The sequence below is a fragment of the Rana temporaria genome, chromosome 12 (assembly GCF_905171775.1).
Source record: "Rana temporaria chromosome 12, aRanTem1.1, whole genome shotgun sequence".
NCBI lineage: Eukaryota > Metazoa > Chordata > Amphibia > Anura > Ranidae > Rana > Rana temporaria.
This window is the reverse complement of record NC_053500.1, coordinates 117,357,845-117,377,400: the sequence shown is the minus strand read 5'-3', so window position 1 is coordinate 117,377,400 and position 19,556 is coordinate 117,357,845. Positions and strand designations below refer to the sequence as shown.

The window sequence follows — 19,556 nt, the reverse complement described above, 5'->3', positions numbered from 1 at the left end:
GGCACTCTAAATAAGGGACAACTAGAAATTATGCCGTAGGCTACAACTCTGTGTTGTGTTTGCTCTGCATTTCCAGACTTGCTAAAAAAACATCAGAAAATAGTCTAGTGTTACCTGTGGCAACAGATGTTGGAAAAAACAAAGCACAAGCCTGGCAAACAATATCAAGCATCGCTCCCCTCTCTCTGTCCTCTGGCGCTCGTATCGTATGTCACGGAGCTGGGTCTGTGTGCAAAGTCCCGCCCCCCTAGTTCGGCTCGTGTGATAGGCGAAACACTAGAAGACTATCAGACGAGCCGAACTAGGAGGGCGAGACCTTGCACACAGACCCAGCTCCATGACATACGATACGAGCACCGGAGGACAGAAGGAGGGGAGCACTGCAGTCGCCGCTTAAAGCGGCCCCAGGGCCAGTTCAGGCCTGCTTCTGGCTCTCCCTGGCAATTCCAGGGGGGGCAAACGACCCCCCTTGCCCTATGGAGCAGACGCCCATGTCTACAGACCACCTATGTTGGGGCATTTTATACTCCTACACATGCTGCACTTAAACCTTATTATAATGATTATAAAAAAAAATGTGAAACACAGGACCAAAAGTTGAAAAAAAGTTCATATAGATGATGTTATCAGTCTGCAACCATATGCTAAATCCAGGTGATTCTGATTAGAATACCCATGTGCCTCAGCTCCACTTAAAACACAGCAGGTATGGCCATCATTAGATAATGATTTTTTTTTTTTGTTTTGACAGACAGATGTGGGTTTTATAGAGGGGCAGATAGATGTGGGTCCCCCATAGAAGGACCGACATATGTGGGTCCCATAGAAGGACAGACAAGTGTGGGTCCCCCATAGAAGGACAGACAGATGTGGGTCCCATAGAAGGACAGACAGATGTGGGTCCCATAGAAGGACAGATGTGGGTCCCCCATAGAAGGACAGATGTGGGTCCCATAGAAGGACAGACAGATGTGGGTCCCATAGAAGGACAGACAGATGTGGGTCCCCCATAGAAGAACAGACAGATGTGGGTCCCATAGAAGGACAGACAGATGTGGGTCCCATAGAAGGACAGATGTGGGTCCCATAGAAGGACAGACAGATGTGGGTCCCATAGAAGGACAGATGTGGGTCCCCCATAGAAGGACAGATGTGGGTCCCCCATAGAAGGACAGACAGATGTGGGTCCCATAGAAGGACAGATGTGGGTCCCATAGAAGGACAGACAGATGTGGGTCCCATAGAAGGACAGATGTGGGTCCCATAGAAGGACAGATGTGGGTCCCATAGAAGGACAGACAGATGTGGGTCCCATAGAAGGACAGACAGATGTGGGTCCCCCATAGAAGGACAGACAGATGTGGGTCCCCCATAGAAGGACAGACAGATGTGGGTCCCCCATAGAAGGACAGACAGATGTGGGTCCCATAGAAGGACAGACAGATGTGGGTCCCATAGAAGGACAGATGTGGGTCCCATAGAAGGACAGACAGATGTGGGTCCCATAGAAGGACAGAGAAATGTGGGTCCCCCATAGAAGGACAGACAGATGTGGGTCCCATAGAAGAACAGACAGATGTGGGTCCCATAGAAGGACAGACAGATGTGGGTCCCCCATAGAAGGACAGACAGATGTGGGTCCCCCATAGAAGGACAGATGTGGGTCCCCCATAGAAGGACAGACAGATGTGGGTCCCCCATAGAAGGACAGATGTGGGTCCCATAGAAGGACAGACAGATGTGGGTCCCATAGAAGGACAGATGTGGGTCCCCCATAGAAGGACAGACAGATGTGGGTCCCCCATAGAAGGACAGATGTGGGTCCCCCATAGAATGACAGACAGGTGGGTCCCATAGAAGGACAGACAGGTGGGTCCCATAGAAGGACAGACAGGTGGGTCCCATAGAAGGACAGACAGATGTGGGTCCCATAGAAGGACAGACAGGTGGGTCCCATAGAAGGACAGACAGGTGGGTCCCATAGAAGGACAGACAGATGTGGGTCCCCCATAGAAGGACAGACAGGTGTGGGTCCCATAGAAGGACAGACAGGTGGGTCCCATAGAAGGACAGACAGGTGGGTCCCATAGAAGGACAGACAGATGTGGGTCCCCCATAGAAGGACAGACAGATGTGGGTCCCATAGAAGGACAGACAGATGTGGGTCCCCCATAGAAAGACAGACAGGTGGGTCCCATAGAAGGACAGATGTGGGTCCCATAGAAGGACAGATGTGGGTCCCATAGAAGGACAGTCAGGTGGGTCCCATAGAAGGACAGACAGGTGGGTCCCATAGAAGAACACGTGGGCTGTGTGAAGTTCCCGGTTCCTCTCTCTTCTATGACAGATGTGGGTCCCATAGAAGGACAGACAGGTGTGGGTCCCATAGAAGGACAGACAGATGTGGGTCCCATAGAAGGACAGACAGATGTGGGTCCCATAGAAGGACAGATGTGGGTCCCATAGAAGGACAGATGTGGGTCCCATAGAAGGACAGACAGATGTGGGTCCCATAGAAGGACAGATGTGGGTCCCCCATAGAAGGACAGACAGATGTGGGTCCCCCATAGAAGGACAGATGTGGGTCCCCCATAGAAGGACAGATGTGGGTCCCCCATAGAAGGACAGTCAGGCGGGTCCCATAGAAGAACACGTGGGCTGTGTGAAGTTCCCGGTTCCTCTCTCTCTTCTATGACAGATGTGATTGGTTCCATTGGCCGATCCTTTCCTGACCCCCCGGTGACCCCTGTGCGGCTGACCTGTGCCGTAGCGCAGCACCTGCTGAGGAGTATTTGGGGGGATCGGGTGACCCGGGAGGGGGCGGGGGGTGTGTCAGGATTTGGGGATGGGCGTTCCCAGCAAGCCCTCCCCTCCCCACCCGGAGAGGTTTCCCTTCTGTCCCCCTCCTTCTATCACTCCCTCTCCGGGCTCACCGACCATGGCTTCCCCAGCCCGGACTGCCAGGAGCGGCTTGCTGGAGCTCAGGAGTCCCGGGGAGCGCTGGAGCCGGATCCTTCTACTGCTGGGCGAGGAGACCCTCAGCTTCACCCCGGAGCCGGAGAGCGGGGCAGCCGAGGAGAAGGCGGTGAATGGGGGGGAGCCGGCTGGAGGAGTCCCGGACTCTATCGTCAACCTGCGGAGGACTGTCCGGGTGGTGAAGCAGGAGGCTGGAGGTCTGGGGGTCAGCATCAAGGGTAAGGTGGCATGTCCCTGGAAATGTCCCTAGAAATGTCCCTGGAGGTGTCCCTGGAGGTGTCCCTGGAAATGTCCCTGGAAATGTCCCTGGAGGTGTCCCTGGAAATGTCCCTAGAAATGTCCCCGGAGGTGTCCCTGGATCTATCCCTAGAAATGTCCCCGGAGGTGTCCCTGGAAATGTCCCTGGAGGTGTCCCTGCAGGTGTCCCTGGAAATGTCCCTAGAAATGTCCCTGGAAGTGTCCCTGGAAATGTCCCTGGAGGTGTCCCTAGAAATGTCCCTGGAGGTGTCCCTAGAAATGTCCCTGGAGGTGACCCTGGAAATGTCCCTGGAGGTGTCCCTAGAAATGTCCCTGGATCTGTCCCTAGAAATGCCCCCGGAGGTGACCCTGGAAATGTCCCAGGAAATGTCCCTGGATCTGTCCAGGTGAGTGTTTCCAGAGATGTCCCTGGAGATATCCCAGGATCTTTCTCTGGAGGTGTCCCTAGAAATGTCCCTGGAGGTGTCCCTAGAAATCTCCCTGGAGGTGTCCCTAGAAATATCCCTGGAGGTGTCCCTGGATCTGTCCCTAGAAATGCCCACGGAGGTGACCCTGGAAATGTCACAGGAAATGTCCCTGGATCTGTCCAGGTGAGTGTTTCCAGAGATGTCCCTGGAGATATCCCAGGATCTTTCTCTGGAGGTGTCCCTAGAAATGTCCCTGGAGGTGTCCCTAGAAATCTCCCTGGAGGTGTCCCTAGAAATATCCCTGGAGGTGTCCCTGGATCTGTCCCTAGAAATGACCCCCTAGATGTCACTGGAAATGTCCCAGGAATCGTCCCTGGATCTGTCCATGGGAACGTTCCTGGCGATGTCCCTGGAGGTGTCCCTGGAGGTGGCCATGGGAATGATTTCAGAGATGGATCTGGAAATGCTTCTGAAAGGTTTCCCTCGATATGTCCATGTGAATGTTTCCAGAGATGTTCTTGGATATGTCCCTGAAAATGTTTCTGGAAATGTCCCTGGATCTGTCCACGGCAATGTTCCTGGAGGTGTGCATGTGAATGTTCCCAGAGATGTCCCTAAATACATCCCTGGAGATATTCCTGGATCTGTCTATGGGAATGTTCCTTGAGGTGTCTCTGGATCTGCTCATGGGAATGTCCCTGGAGGTGTCCATGGGAATGTCCCTGGAGGTGTCCCTAGATCTGTCCATGGGAATGTCCCTGGAGATGTCCCTGGATCTGTCCATGGGAATGTCCCTGGAGGTGTCCTTAGATCTGTCCATGGGAATGTTCCTGGAGATGTCCCTAGATCTGTCCATGGGAATGTTCCTAAAGATGTCCCTGGATCTGTCCATGGGAATGTTCCTGGAGATGTCCCTGGATATGTCCATGGGAATGTTCCTAAAGATGTCCCTGGATCTGTCCATGGGAATGTTCCTGAAGATGTCCCTGGATCTGTCCATGGGAATATTCCTGGAGATGTCCCTGGATATGTCCATGGGAATGTTCCTAAAGATGTCCCTGGATCTGTCCATGGGAATGTTCCTAAAGATGTCCCTGGATCTGTCCATGGGAATGTTCCTGGAGATGTCCCTGGATATGTCCATGGGAATGTTCCTAAAGATGTCCCTGGATATGTCCATGGGAATGTTCCTAAAGATGTCCCTGGATCTGTCCATGGGAATGTTCCTAAAGATGTCCCTGGATCTGTCCATGGGAATGTTCCTGAAGATGTCCCTGGATCTGTCCATGGGAATGTTCCTGGAGATGTCCCTGGATCTGTCCATGGGAATGTTCCTGGAGATGTCCCTGGATCTGTCCATGGGAATGTTCCTGAAGATGTCCCTGGATCTGTCCATGGGAATGTTCCTGGAGATGTCCCTGGATCTGTCCATGGGAATGTCCCTGGAGGTGTCCCTAGATCTATCCATGGGAATGTCCCTGGAGGTGTCCCTAGATCTGTCCATGGGAATGTCCCTGGAGATGTCCCTGGATCTCGAAACCCGACGCGTTTCGAGTTGGCAATCATTTTTAAGACCGAGTACAAGTACCGATACTTTTTTTTCAAGTACTCGCCGAAAAACGATTACTGATACTTTTTTTTTTTTTTTTTCACGACCAAATGTGCCGGCGTTTCGGCACATTTGGCTACCCTTCTCATCTTGCTACGGTAGGACGTTCCGCCGAGAAATTTCACACTGCACATGCGCGATGCCCACCAAGAAATTTCACACTGCACATGTGCAATGCGTTCCAAATGATTTGCGACAATACAGAGCAGTGAAAGCGTCAGATAATGTCACGGAAGTGACGTCACAGACAATACAAACACTGGGCTACGCATTCCAAGACTAATACTTCCCTTGTTACCTAGTGTCTCCAGAACTGCCAGCTGTCCCTGTACAAGCCAAAGCAACCTGTGGTGTTAGGTTCTGCATTGCTGGTACTTGTAGTGCCTATCCAGAGCAACCTGTGCTGATTATCCGGCTATGCTGGGACTTGTAGTGCCTCTAAATATGCCAGCTGTCCTTGGACTGCACTATACAATCCAGGGCAACCAGTGCTGATTATCCTGCCATGCTGGGACTTGTAGTGCATCTAAAGATGCCAGCTGTCCTTGGACTGCCCTATACAATCCAGGGCAACCAGTGCTAATTATCCTGCCATGCTGGGACTTGTAGTGCCTCTAAAGATGCCAGCTGTCCTTGGACTGCCCTATACAATCCAGGGCAACCAGTGCTGATTATCCTGCCATGCTGGGACTTGTAGTGCCTCTAAAGATGCCAGCTGTCCTTGGACTGCCCTATACAATCCAGGGCAACCAGTGCTGATTATCCTGCCATGCTGGGACTTGTAGTGCCTCTAGAGCTGTCAGCTGCCCCAATACAAGGCAGGGCAACCTGTGGTGTAAGGCCCTGCTATGCTGGGACTTGTATTACCCCTAGAGCTCTAAGCTGCCCCATTACAAGCCAGGGCAACCGGCAGTTCTGGAGACACTACAAGTCCCAGCATTGGGTTGTACAGGACAGCTGGCAGTTCTGGAGACACTGGTCTTAGAACGCATAGCCCAGTGTTTGTATCATCAGTAACGTCACTTCCGTGACATTATCTGGCGCTTTCACTGCTCTGTATTGTCGCAAACCGCTTGGAACGCATCGCGCATGCGCAGTGCACAATTTCTTGGCGGAACGTCACTTCTGTAGCAAGATACGATGGGTAGCCAAATGTGACTAGACACGGCTCCCTGCCAGCTTACTTTAGGACTCGCTCGACGTTCCGCCCGCCGCTCCGCCCACTGACCCATTCCAGGTATCGTGTGAAGCATCGGGAGCATTTGTGCGAGTACAAGTACTCACGCAAATGCTCGGTATCGGGACAACCCTACTTTGTACTATAGATTTTGGGCCAGATTCAGAGAGATCGGTGCATCTTTAGATAGGCGTAGCGCATCTCATATGCGCTACGACGTCGTAACATTGAGAGGCAAGTACAGTATTCACAAAGCACTTGCTCCCATATGTACGCCGGCGTAACGTAAATGGGCCGGCCTAATTCAAAGTAGCAAGGCAGTGGGCGTGTTGTATTATAATGAAGCGTGACCCCATGTAAATGCATGGCCGAACGAACGGCGCATGTGTGCGCATGCTCAGAATCACGTCGAATTTACTCCCTAAGATACGCCGGCTCCATTCATACGACGTGAACGTAATCTACGCCCAGCCCCATTCACGTACGACTTACGCAAACGACGTAAAATACAACGGCTGTTTCGACGTTTCCGGCGTCCATACCTTAACGTGACTTACCCCTGGTTTATGAGGGGTAAACTTACGCCGGATGTACGCCTTACTTAAACGGCGTAGCTTACTGCGACGGGCGCAAGTACGATCGTGAATAGGCGTATCTAGCTCATTTACATATTTGACGCGTAAATCAACGGAAGCGCCCCTAGCGGCCAGCGTAAATATGCACCCAAGATACGACGGCGAAGGAGACTTACGTCAGTCGTATCTTGCCAAAATTCAGGCGTATCTGCTTTCCTGAATAAGCGCATAGATACGACGGCGCACATTTGGACTTACGACGGCGTATCCGGAGATACGTCGTCGTAAGTCCTTTCTGAATCCGGGCCTCTATGTCTAACTATTTGTCAAAAATATATATATAACTTTCTTAGATCTATGGTTTTGATTTATAGAGAAGCATTGCCCTTTAAAGTCCCACTCAGAGGAACACTCTCCTTTTTGTAATCTGTTCAGTTTAGGGATGTGGGTAATACTTCCTCCTTTTTGGACAACCAGCACCATTTTTAGTAAATTCGGCCTTAAAGGTGCAGCGACACTACCAGGGGGGCCCTTCATCATTCGCCAGGCACGGGCAATGGGAAAATATTAACATTTTTTTTTTTTTTGCAGGGATGTCATTTTGGGGAAGTACATTTTGGGTACAGGGTTACTAAGATGGCAAAATAATGAGTGCGATTATGACTTCCCCAGAGTAGTACAATGTCACTACTAGAGTTGAGCGGACACCTGGATGTTCGGGTTCGGACCCGAACCCGAACTTTAAAAAAAAAGTTCAGGTTCGCAAACCCGAACTCCGAACCCCATTGAAGTTAATGGGACACAGACTTTTAGTAAAAAAAAAAAATGCGCGGAGGTCCCCCCAAATTTAATAACCAGACCCTTTAGGTCTGGTATGGATATTAAGGGGAACCCCACCCCAAATTTAAAAAAAATATCCATACCAGACCTAAAGGGTCTGGTTATTGAATTTAGGGGGACCTCCGCGCATTTTTTTTTCCCGAACTCCAGACCCGGACCCGAACTTTCAGCAATTATTCGGGTTCGGGTTCGGGAAAAACCCAAAGTCCGTACCGAACCCGAACTTTACAGTTCGGGTTCGCTCAACTCTAGTCACTACGGTAACATTATATTGCTCTGGTCACAGTATGTTAAAAAAAATTATCATAAACAAAAAAAACATTTTTTTTTTAAATGGAAAAAAAAACGTATAATTTTTTTTTTGTCCTGTACTTTGATCATCACCACACCAGTTATATGATGGCTCTGTACTGACAGTATTTAAAAGCAAATCGTGAAAATGGTGCTAAATTTCTCAAACAATTATGACTTCAAAAAACTTGGCAGGCCTCCTACTATATACCTTGGACTGTATGCTTTCAAAAAGGGGGTCATTTGGGTGATGTTTGTACCATCCTGGTATTTTTGGGCCTCAAGTACTTTTTTTTGGGCCGTCTCTAAAATTTTATAACAGAAATGAAGGAAAAACTGTTTTATTTCAATATTTTTGTTGTCTTTTCTTTTTTTATTTATTTAGAAAAAATAAAAAAACTCAGTGGTGATTAAATACCACCAAAAGAAAGCTCTATTTGTGTGAACAAAATGATAAAAATGTAGTTTGGGTACAACGTTGCATGGCCGTGCAATTGTCAATCAAAGTGCGACAGAGCTAAAAACACATCCCAGGGAACACACTTAACCCCTTGATCGCCCTCTAGTGTTAACCCCTTTCTCTGCCAGTGCCATTTATACATTGATCAGTGCATATTTTTAGCTCTGATTACTGTAATAATGTGAATGGTCCCAAAAAAGTGTGAAAAATTTCCGATCTGTGCTCCGCAGTGTCGCAGTCCCACTAAAAAAATCGCTGATTACCGCCATTACTAATTTAAAAAAAAAGAAAACGTAGAGGTGATCAAATACCACCAAAATAAAGCTCTATTTGTGGGGGGGGGGGGCAAAGGACATCAATTTTATTTGTGTACAGCGTCGCACGCCCGCGCAATTGTCAGTTAATATGGTTGTAAACCCTTACAGACCACCTTTCCCTACAGGTAAGCCTATAATAAGGCTTACCTGTAGGTACTGGAAATATCTCCTAAACTGGCACAGAGATACTTACCATATTCGCTTTTGCGCCAAAGTCATCGGAGCATGTGCACTTTATAAATAGTGCCGTTTCTATAGGGCCTGTGCCGTGACCGCCGCGGGAGTGACGTCACGCAACTTCAGCCAATCGCAGAGCCGGAGTCTGGGGCCCTGGAAAGAAGGGTGGTGAAGATTGTTGCTTCCACCAGCGGGGGCATCGCAGGCTTTGCTTGCATATAAGTGGCACATAATGGGCAAGTTTGAGATGCATACTAGCCCATTATGTTTTTACTTTGCAGGGGAATAAAGAGGAAGTAAAACCCATCAGGGTTTACTTCCTCTTTAAAGCGACACAGTGCCATATCGCAAAAAATGGCCTGGTCATTTAGGGGATAAACCCTTCCAGGGCTGAAGTGGTTAAAGGCACGCCAGGGGTTCAGTCGCCCTGCACAACGTTTTTTTTTTTGCTTACTTTTGGTGCTATAATCTTTTTGCATTGGAAGCAAACCGATTGCGTTTTTTATTTTTATTTTAATCTCATCGATTGTGCGAAAAATCACCAAGCGTTCCGCCGACATTGTTAAGCCTGGTACACACGATCGGATTTTCCACAGACAAAGCGTAGGACATTTGTCTGAAGGGTGTTGGCCGTGAACTTGTCTTGCATACAAACGGCAAAGAATTGTCCGTAAACAAACACGAAACTAAGTGTTTTTTCAGCTCTTTAGCGCCACCCTTTGGGCAACTCCTGCTAATGTTGTGTTATGGTGAGCATTGCTTCTGAGCATGCGTGTTTGTACTTTGGAGTTTTGTCCGAAGGATTTCTGTACACACGATCGGATAATCCGACAACACACAATTGTAGTTGGAAAATTTTAAAGCACGCTATCCAACATTTGTTGGTGGAAAATTCGACACCAATTGTCCAAAGGAGCGTACAAACTGTCAGACAACAGCCTGTCATCACACAATTCCCGTCGGAAAATCTGATCGTGTGTACGAGGCTTTAGACATCCTGGGCCAGATTCAGGTAGCTCGGCGCATCTTTGTGCCGGCGTAGCACATCTTATATGCGCTACGCCGACGTAACTCTGAAAGGCAAGAGCAGTATTCACAAAGCACTCGCTCCCAAACTTGCGCCGGCGTAACGTAAATTGGCCGGCGTACGCCTGCCTAATTCAGAGTAGGAAGGTAGTGGGCGTGATCTATTAAAATGAACCGTGACCCCATGCAAATGATGGTCCGAACGAACGGCGCATGCGCCGTACCGTGGACGCATCCCAGTGCGCATGCTCAGAATCACGTGTAAAATACTCCATAAGATACGCCGAATCACTGCCTAGGACGTGACGTAACCTACGCCCAGCCCCATTCACGTACGACTTACGCAAACGACGTAAAATATGACGGCTGTTCCGACGTCCATACCCTAACATGACTTACCCCTGCTTTATGAGGCTTAAAGTGGAGGTTCACCCGAAAAGTTTATTTTTAACATTAGATTGATGCTCATTTTGTGAAGGGGAATCGGATAGTTTTTTTAAAATCGAAGCCGTACTTACCGTTTTAGAGAGCGATCTTCTCCGCCGCTTCCGGGTATGGGCTGCGGGACTGGGCGTTCCTATTTGATTGACAGGCTTCCGACGGTCGCATCTATCGCGTCACAATTTTCCGAAAGTAGCCGAACGGTGCGCAGGCGCCGTATAGAGCCGCACCGACGTTCGGCTTCTTTCGGCTACTCGTGACGCGATGTATGCGACCGTCGGAAGCCTGTCAATCAAATAGGAACGCCCAGTCCCGAAGACCATACCCGGAAGCGGCGGAGAAGATCGCTCTCTAAAACGGTAAGTACTGCTTCGTTTTTAAAAAAACTACCCGATTCCCCTTGAAAAAATGAGCATCAATCTAAGGTTAAAAAAAAAAATTCGGGTGAACTCCCGCTTTAACTTTACGCCGGACGTACGCCTTACGTAAACGGCGTAGATTACATCGACAGGCGCAAGTACGTTCGTGAATCGACGTATCTCGGTCATTTACATATTCGATGCGTAAATCAATGGAAGCGCCCCTTGCGGCCAGCGTAAATATGCACCCAAGATATGATGGCGTAGGAGACTTACGTCGGTCGGATCAAGCCAAAATTCTGGCGTATCTTGTTTCCTGAATCAGGCACATAGATACGACGGCGCATCCGTGGACTTACACCGTCGTATCTTCTGATACGCCGCGTAAGTCCTTTCTGAATCCGGGCCCCTGTTCCTGCAAACAAAAAAAAAGTCACCGCCTGTTCCTGATGCCTGTTACTCTCCCGAAATAAATCCCCCTCTTGCTATGTTTAGCGTGCTGTGCATGCGTGTTGTGGGGGTCACATGTTACTTTCATTTTAGGAGCATAGTATAAGTACCTTGTCGCTGACAGATTGGCTGCCTGATTTTTTTTTTTTTTAGGAGTCAGGATATTGTGTCCTGAATGTGAAAATGGCAGGACAGCCTCGTGTTCACAGCGAATGGAAAAAGTGAAAAGAAGTTGTTTTGTAAGCATATTAGATGTGAGCCGGGATCCGGCATTCCTGTGCTGGGAGAGTCACACTCCCTGCGATCTGTTTACTGGGCAGCCCACCAGGGAGGAGGAGGGGAGAGAGAGAGAGAGAGAGGACCTTTCATGCTGCTGGCTCTGGAAGGGGATCTAAAGTTTGATAAATGGCCTCTACTGAAACAATGTTGTCACCTTAAAGAAGATAGAATGTATTTATTACCAGTGTGTGTTTATATTTCTTACCAGTGTGTGTTTATATTTATTACGTATGTGTGTTTTATATTTATTACCAGTGTGTGTTTATATTTCTTACCAGTGTGTGTTTATATTTCTTACCAGTGTGTGTTATGATCGCAGTGTTTGCCTGTATTTGTGTTTACAACATTCAAATGTTACATGTTTGCTCCTCTGTATTTTTGTTACAGTAAAAGGGCCAGATCTACAAACGAATTACGCCGGCATATCTATTGATACGCCGCGTAATTTAAAATTTCCCCCGTCGTATCTTTGTTTTGTATCCACAAAACAAGATACGCCTGAAGCTGGGCTAGATACGACTGGTGTATGTCTTAGTACGCCGTCGGATCGTAGGTGCATATTTACGCTGGCCGCTAGGTGGCGTTTCCGTCGAATTCCGCGTCGAGTATGCAAATTAGCTAGATACAGCGATCCACGAACGTACATCCGGCCAGCGCATTTTTTTACGTAATTTACGTAAGGCTTTTTTCGGCGTATAGTTACCCCTGCTATATGAGGCGTATCCTATGTTAAGTATGGCCGTCGTTCCCGCGTCGAATTTTGAAAATGTTACGTTGTTTGCGTAAGTCGTTCACGAATAGGGCTTTGCGTAGAATGACGTCACCGTCGTAAGCATTGGCTTGTTCCGGTTTAATTTCGAGCATGCGCACTGGGATACCCCCACGGACGGCGCATGCGCCGCTAAAAAAAAAACGTCATTTACGTCGGGTCAAGACGTATTAACATAAAACACGCCCCATCTCATCGATTTGAATTGCGCGCCCTTACGCCGACAAAGTTACACTACGCCGCCGTAACTTACGGCGCAAATTCTTTCAGGATAAGGAAAATACGTTGTAAGTTACGGCGGCGTAGTGTATCAGAGATACGCTACGCCGGACGGAACAATGCGCCACGCTACGTGGATCTGGCCCTTTGTGTTTACAACATTCAAATGTTACATGTTTGCTCTTCTGTATTTTTGTTACAGTAAAAGTCTCCTTTTCCACTGATCGGTTTTTCTTCACAAGTTTCAAAAGTCGCACACTGGTGCGACTTTTCCTGCGACTGTGGACATCAGAGTCGCATGACAAGTTTCACCCCATGATTCCCAACGATAACCATTCATATCTGTGCGACTTCAAGTCGCACCGACTTCAAAGTAGTCCCTGTACTACTTTGGTCCGACTTTGATGCGAGTTGAGGTTCCCCATGCTGCGTACACACGATCATTTTTCGTCATGAAAGAAAAAGTAGTTTTTCAGCATGTCCAAAAAACAAAGTTTTTCCAACATCATCATTAAAAAAGACGTTGCCCACACACCATCGTTTTTAAAAAAAATTATGAATAAAGCGCGGTGACGTACAACACGTACGACGGCACTCTAAAGGAGAAGTTCTATTCGCCTTTGGGCTGCTTTAGCTGATTCCGTGTTAGTAAAAGACGATTCACGCTTTTTTGTCTGTTACAGCGTGATGAATGTGCTTACTCCATTATGAATAGTAGTTTTACCAGAACAAGCGCTCCCGTCTCATAACTGCGTCTGAGCATGCGCGGGTTTAAAACGTCGTTTTAGCCCACACACGATCATTTTTTACAACCCGAAAAACGACATCGTTTAAAACGACGTTAAAAAATGCAGCATGTTCGAGATTTTTTTTTTGTCATTTTTCAGAACCTGAAAAACGATGTGTAGCCCACACACGATCATTTTAAATTATGTTTTTTAAAAACAACGTTTTTTAAAAACGACGTTTTTTTCATGCTGAAAAATGATCGTGTGTACGCGGCATCAGACTTCAACATTACACAGGCATTCCCTGAAATTGCGTGAAAATTACGGCTGCAAAATCGCACGACTTTGAAGTGTAAAAGGGGCCTTACCAAAAGTGGAAGAAAAATTCATGACAATGAAATCCTATGGAGCTCCTCACTTCGTCAGTTGCATTTTTAACCACTTCCAGTCCTTTTTCTGACACTTTTTGTTCACCTGTATTTTTTTGCTAAAAAATGACTTGCAAAAGTCTGAACACAAGTCTGTTTACATCTGCCACTCCATAGAGGTGAATGGAAGGTCCGATTGGGTACACCTGAAAAACAGATAGGCGAACCCTGAAGGTATCGCTGGCTGCTGCTGCCCCCCAGGCGGGTATGGCTTGTGGCTGCTGTTGTCCCCCAGGCGGGTATGGCTGGTGGCTGCTGCTGTCCCCCAGGCGGGTATGGCTTGTGGCTGCTGCTGTCCCCCAGGCGGGTATGGCTGGTGGCTGCTGCTGTCCCTCAGACGGGTATGGCTGGTGGCTGCTGCTGTCCCCCAGGCAGGTATGGCTGGTGGCTGCTGTTGTCCTCCGGGTGGGTATGACTGGTGGCTGTTGCTGTCCCCCAGGTGGGTATGGCTGGTCGCTGCTGCTGTCCCCCAGGTGGGTATTGCTTGTGGCTGCTACTGTCCCCCAGGTGGGTATGGCTTGTGGCTAGAATTGCTGCCCATGATTTGACGTTTGTGGTGATACCTCACATGTGCAGGATCGAAAAGCGTGTTTGCCTTTGCTTGCAAGCACAGGAGGATGGGGGCACTTTTTTATTACACTGTTGCTTTAATTTATTAAATTTTTTTAGCACTTTTATTGCTGTCACAAGGAATGTAAACATCCTTGTGACAGCAATAGGCATGTGACAGGTACTCTTTATGGAGAGATCGGGGTCTATAAGACCTCAAACCCTACCTCTGCACTCATAAGCGTTCAAAACACCAAGATCGTGGTTCTGAATGCTTCCGACTTTAAAAACTAGCGCCGATTGTTTTCAAGTAAACCGGAGGTAATGTCATGTCATCGCTTCCGGTTTACAATATTGAACAGCCGATTAAAGCCAATCCCGGGACAGGAGAGTCTGAGAGAGCCGCGGAAGGTGGTAATAGCAACTGAGCAGCTGGTATAACCACCGACAGTCCAGCGACGTACCGTCTATCACGAACGAGAGGGCGATCGTGATAGGCGGAACACTGAACACAGTGTTTGCTGGGAAATCGAGTGTTCTGCCTGTGTTCAGTGTTCCGCCTATCACAATCGCCTTCTCGTTCGTGATAGACGAGAGGGTGATCATGATAGGCGGAACACTGAACACAGTGTTTACTGGGAAACCGAGTGTTCCGCCTATCACGGAACAGCACAAGGAGGAGCACAAGTTTTTAAAACTGCATGGCTGCCGTCTCAATATGTCACGGACTCGGGGACACAGATCGGATTCTGCAATGGGCACGGTGAGGTCAGGCGGCAATTGACTCTGACACGCTGACTCGAGTATAAGCCGAGGGGGTAATTTTCAGCCCAAAAAAAAGGGCTGAAAAACTCGGCTTATACTCGAGTATATACGGCAGGGCTCGGCAAAATCCGGGCACCAGGTCGCAAATGCAACAAGAAATTGTGACCTGGCGCCCGCCGGTAATTGAGGCCTGTGTCTTCGTGCGTCCCCACCTCCCCGCTGCGGCTTTGCGGCCTTGTGAAGTCCCAAGCTTCCTTCTGTGATTTGGCGCCATGTGGTGGTGGTCGTTGGCATTACAAGTAAAACCAGTTCTAATGTGTAATTTTTCACTGCCATCTCCTTCCCTCTAATTAGAACCCCCAAACATTATATATATTTTTTATTCTAACACCCTAGAGAATAAAATGGCGATCATTGCAATACTTTCTGTCACGTCGTATTTGCGCAGCGGTCTTACAAGCGCACTTTTTTGGGGAAAAAATACACTTTTTTTAATAAAAAAATAAGACAGCAGTAAAGTTAGCCCAATTTTTTTTTATATTGTGAAAGATAGTGTTACGCCAAGTAAATTGATACCCAACATGTCACGCTTCAAAATTGCGTCCGCTCGTGGAATGCCGACAAACTTTTACCCTTTAAAATCTCCATAGGCGACGTTTAAAAAATTCTACAGGTTGCATGTTTTGAGTTAGAGGAGGTCAAGAACTAGAATTATTGCTCTCTCTCTAACGTTTGTGGTGATGCCTCACATGTGTGGTTTGAATACCGTTTACATACTGTATGCGGGAGCTACTCATGTGTGTTTGATTCTGCGTGCAAGCTCGTCGGGACGGGACGTGTTTTCTGGCTCCTAACTTTTTTATAAAAAAAAAGGAGGGTTGTCATCCGGGGGCCTTGGGGACCTCCGGACCCTTAAAAAAAAAAAAAAAAATGTCCCTTTAATAAAAAATAAAATATATATTTTTTAAAAATATATATATATATATACCGTATTTATCGGCGTATACCGCGCAATATTTTGCCCTGAAAATCAGGGCAAAATCGTGGGTGCGCGGTATACACCGATACCCGCTTTCCCACGCCGAGTTTGAATACTGCGCCGGCATATACCGAGCGCAGTACACTCGTGCATCTTTGGGCAGTCTCGGCGCCCCTCGCGCTGACGTCAGCGTGAGAGTTGCCGAGCCTGCCCGACGATACACGAGTGTACTGCGCTCGGTATATGTCGGCGCAGTATTCAAACTCGGCACGGGAAACGAGCGGGGAGGACGCCGGACCCGACGAAGAGGACACCCGAAGCCGCAAACGGACGCCGAACCCGACGAGGCTGCCGATGGACGCCGCGCAAGACACCAAAACTGTAAGTACAAAAAAACTTTTTTTCCACAGAAATTCGGGCAACTTTAGGGGTGCGCGCTATACGCGGGAGCGCGGTATACCCCAATAAATACGGTATATATTTTTATAAAAAAAAAGGGGGTTGCCATCTGGGGCCTGTGGGCCTCCGGGCCCCTGGGAACCTCTGGACCCCTTACAGGTGTACTGCCTGTACCCCCCTGATGGCGGCCCTGTCTGTAGTTCACATACTGATTGTAGGTACTGTATGTGGAGCTTGCTTGGCTGCCATGGGGCATCTAACAGACCGCAAACTTATTTTCTTTTATATATTCTAGTTGTCTCTGCTGATAATGTGCAGAAGACATCCCATTACATACTGTAGTGCCTCCTGAGAAATGAGCAGATTGGCCAACGTAAGCAGTTGAGTGGAAGTGCATGTCAGGTCAACAGAGGATGCATGTGGCGATTGGGATCTTTCTTGTTGTCTCTGCTGATAATATGCAGAAGACATCCCATTATATAGTGCCTCATGAGAAATGGGCAGATTGACAGCAGAAGAGTGGAAGTCTGGCACCGACAACCATGCCTTAAAGTCACTTAAATCCCCTTTCTTCCCCATGCTGATGCTTGGTTTGAACTTCAGCAAGTCGTCTTCACCACATCTAGATCTCTAAATGGAGTTGGTTTCATGTGAGTGGCTGATTAGCAATTTATGATATCAAGCAATTGAACAGGTGTACCTAAAAAAGTGTCCGGTGAGTGTATGCAGTGCCGATCCTGACCTCCCTGGGGCCCTAAGCAAAATGACATCTTACACTAAAGTTGAGAAGCGGGGGTGCTGCCTTCTTACTTCTTCTCCCATGCAGCCAGCAAGTTGAGAAGCGGGGTGAGGGGCCGAATTCTCACCAGACGGGGCCTCTAGTGATTTGGGGGGCCCTCCGCAGCTTTGCGGGGCCCTAAGCGGCTTGCATAGTGAGCCTATAGGGCGGATCGGCCCTGAGTGTATGTGTCCATGCACACAGAGGCATTTAGAGGAGTTTGTAGGCAGAAAAAAAAATGTAGAAGAATAGATATTGGCTTACATTGATGAGGCCCGGTTTACACTGATTCATAGCGAATGTGATGCGTCAAAAAAATTCTAAATTCACATGTCATCTATAAAGTCATTGGGGTAGATTCAGGTAGGGGCGCGCACTGTTACGGCGGCGCAGCGTTTCGTTTTTACGATACGCCTCCGTAAATTACTGGAGCTACGCTTCATTCACGAAGCATTTGCTCCGTAATTTGCGGCGGCGTTTCGTAAAAGGGGCCGGCGTAACCGCGCGTAATTTAAATGATCCCGTAGGAGGCGTGGATCATTTAAATTAGGCGCGTTCCCGCGCCGAACGTACTGCGCATGCTCCGTCGGGAAAATTTCCCGACGTGCATTGCGGTAAATGACGTCGCAAGGACGTCATTGGCTTCGACGTGAACGTAAATGGCGTCCAGCGCCATTCACGAACGAGTTACGCAAACGACGCAAAATTTGAAAATCGCGACGCGGGAACGACGTCCATACTTAACGTTGGCTGCGCCTCCTAATAGCACTGACACCAACAATGTCTTTAGACAGGTATCTGCACCCCCTCCCCCTGAAAGGTGTCAAACGTGAGTTCCACTTTAGGGTGGCCCCTGTCCGGCCCCCCAAAAGTCTGTAGGGCATTAACCACTTCCATACAGGGCACGTATACACCTTCCCGCCCAAGCCAATTTTCAGCTTTCAGCACTGTCGCACTTTGAATGGCAATTGCGCGGTCATACAACACTGTACCCAAACAAAATTGGCGTCCTTTTTTTCCCACAAATAGAGCTTTCTTTTGTTGGTATTTGATCACCACTGCGATTTTTTTTTTTTTTTGCGCAACAACTAAAAAAAGACTGAAAATTTTGAAAAAAAATACGGTTTTATTTTTTTCTGTAAATTTTTTTGTAAATAAGTATGTTTTCTCTTTCAATTACGGCACTGATATGGCGGCACTGATGGGCACCGATGAGATGGCACTGATGGACATCGATGAGGTAGTACTGTCGGGCACAGATGAGGTGGCACTGATTGGCGGCGCTTGTATGCGGCACTGATGGGCACACATAGGCGGCACTGATGGGTACACATAGGCGGCACTGATGGGCACACATAGGCGGCACTGATGGGCACACATAGGCGGCACTGATGGGCACACATAGGCGGCACTGGGCACTCATAGGCGGCACAGATGGGCACTCATGGGCGGCACTTATGGGTGGCACTGATGGCTACTTATGGGTGGCACAGATGGGCACTGATAGGTGGGCACTGGGCATGGATGGGCACTGTGGGGTGGCACTGATGGACACTGTAGGGTGGCACTGATGGACAATGTGGGGTGGCACTGATGGACACTGGGGCGGCACTGATTAACCTATGTTGCCAGTCAGTGCCCATTTGTGGGCACTGATTGGCATCTTTTTTTTTCATGCTTTTTTTTTTTTTTTTTTACAGCCTTTTTTTTTTTTTTAGCCTGTTTTTTTGGATCTGGGCTTCCCTGGTGGTCCATGTGGCTATCCGAGGGGGGGTTGTGCTGATAAACAACGGCTCTTCCTGTTTACATCGTGATCAGCCGTGATTCGACACGGCTGATCACATGGTAAAGAGTCTCCGTGAGAGACTCTTTACCGAGATCGGTGTTGCGGGGCGTCAGACTGACACCCCGCAACAACGATCGCCGCGATGCGCGCCCCCGGGGGCGCGCAGCGGCTCAGAATCCTGAGGACGTCATATGACGTCCGGTCAGGATTCTACAACCACTTTGCCGCCGTCAATCTGTCATTGGCGGGCGGCAAGTGGTTAAACTGGCCCTTTGTTTAGTAAGTTTGGAGACCTCTGCTCTAGGGCGTTAGAAAAACAAACAAAAAAACAATGACATATAATGTTTGGGGGTTCTGAGTAATTTTCTAGCAAATAAATGATTTTAACTTGTAAACAACAAGTTTGAAAAATCATCCCAGTCCTTAAGGGGTTAAAGTTTTGGCGTCTGGAGCTCAGCTTTAATAGGTGGGTTATTGAGAAGTCTTTTCTTGTACTTTAGCCCCTGGCCCCTGT

At 48.3% G+C, this 19,556-nt stretch overlaps 1 protein-coding gene across 1 annotated transcript in view; it reads left to right on the top strand.

Moving 5' to 3' along the window:
• The first annotated feature begins 2,887 nt into the window (after positions 1-2,887).
• Positions 2,888-19,556, top strand: part of LOC120918642 (alpha-1-syntrophin-like) — an 89,016-nt gene continuing 72,347 nt past the window's right edge. The window contains exon 1 of the mRNA XM_040330331.1: positions 2,888-3,194. Within this exon, the coding sequence (XP_040186265.1) occupies positions 2,939-3,194 (256 nt within the window). The 5' untranslated portion in view covers positions 2,888-2,938. The remainder of the gene's footprint in view (positions 3,195-19,556) is intronic.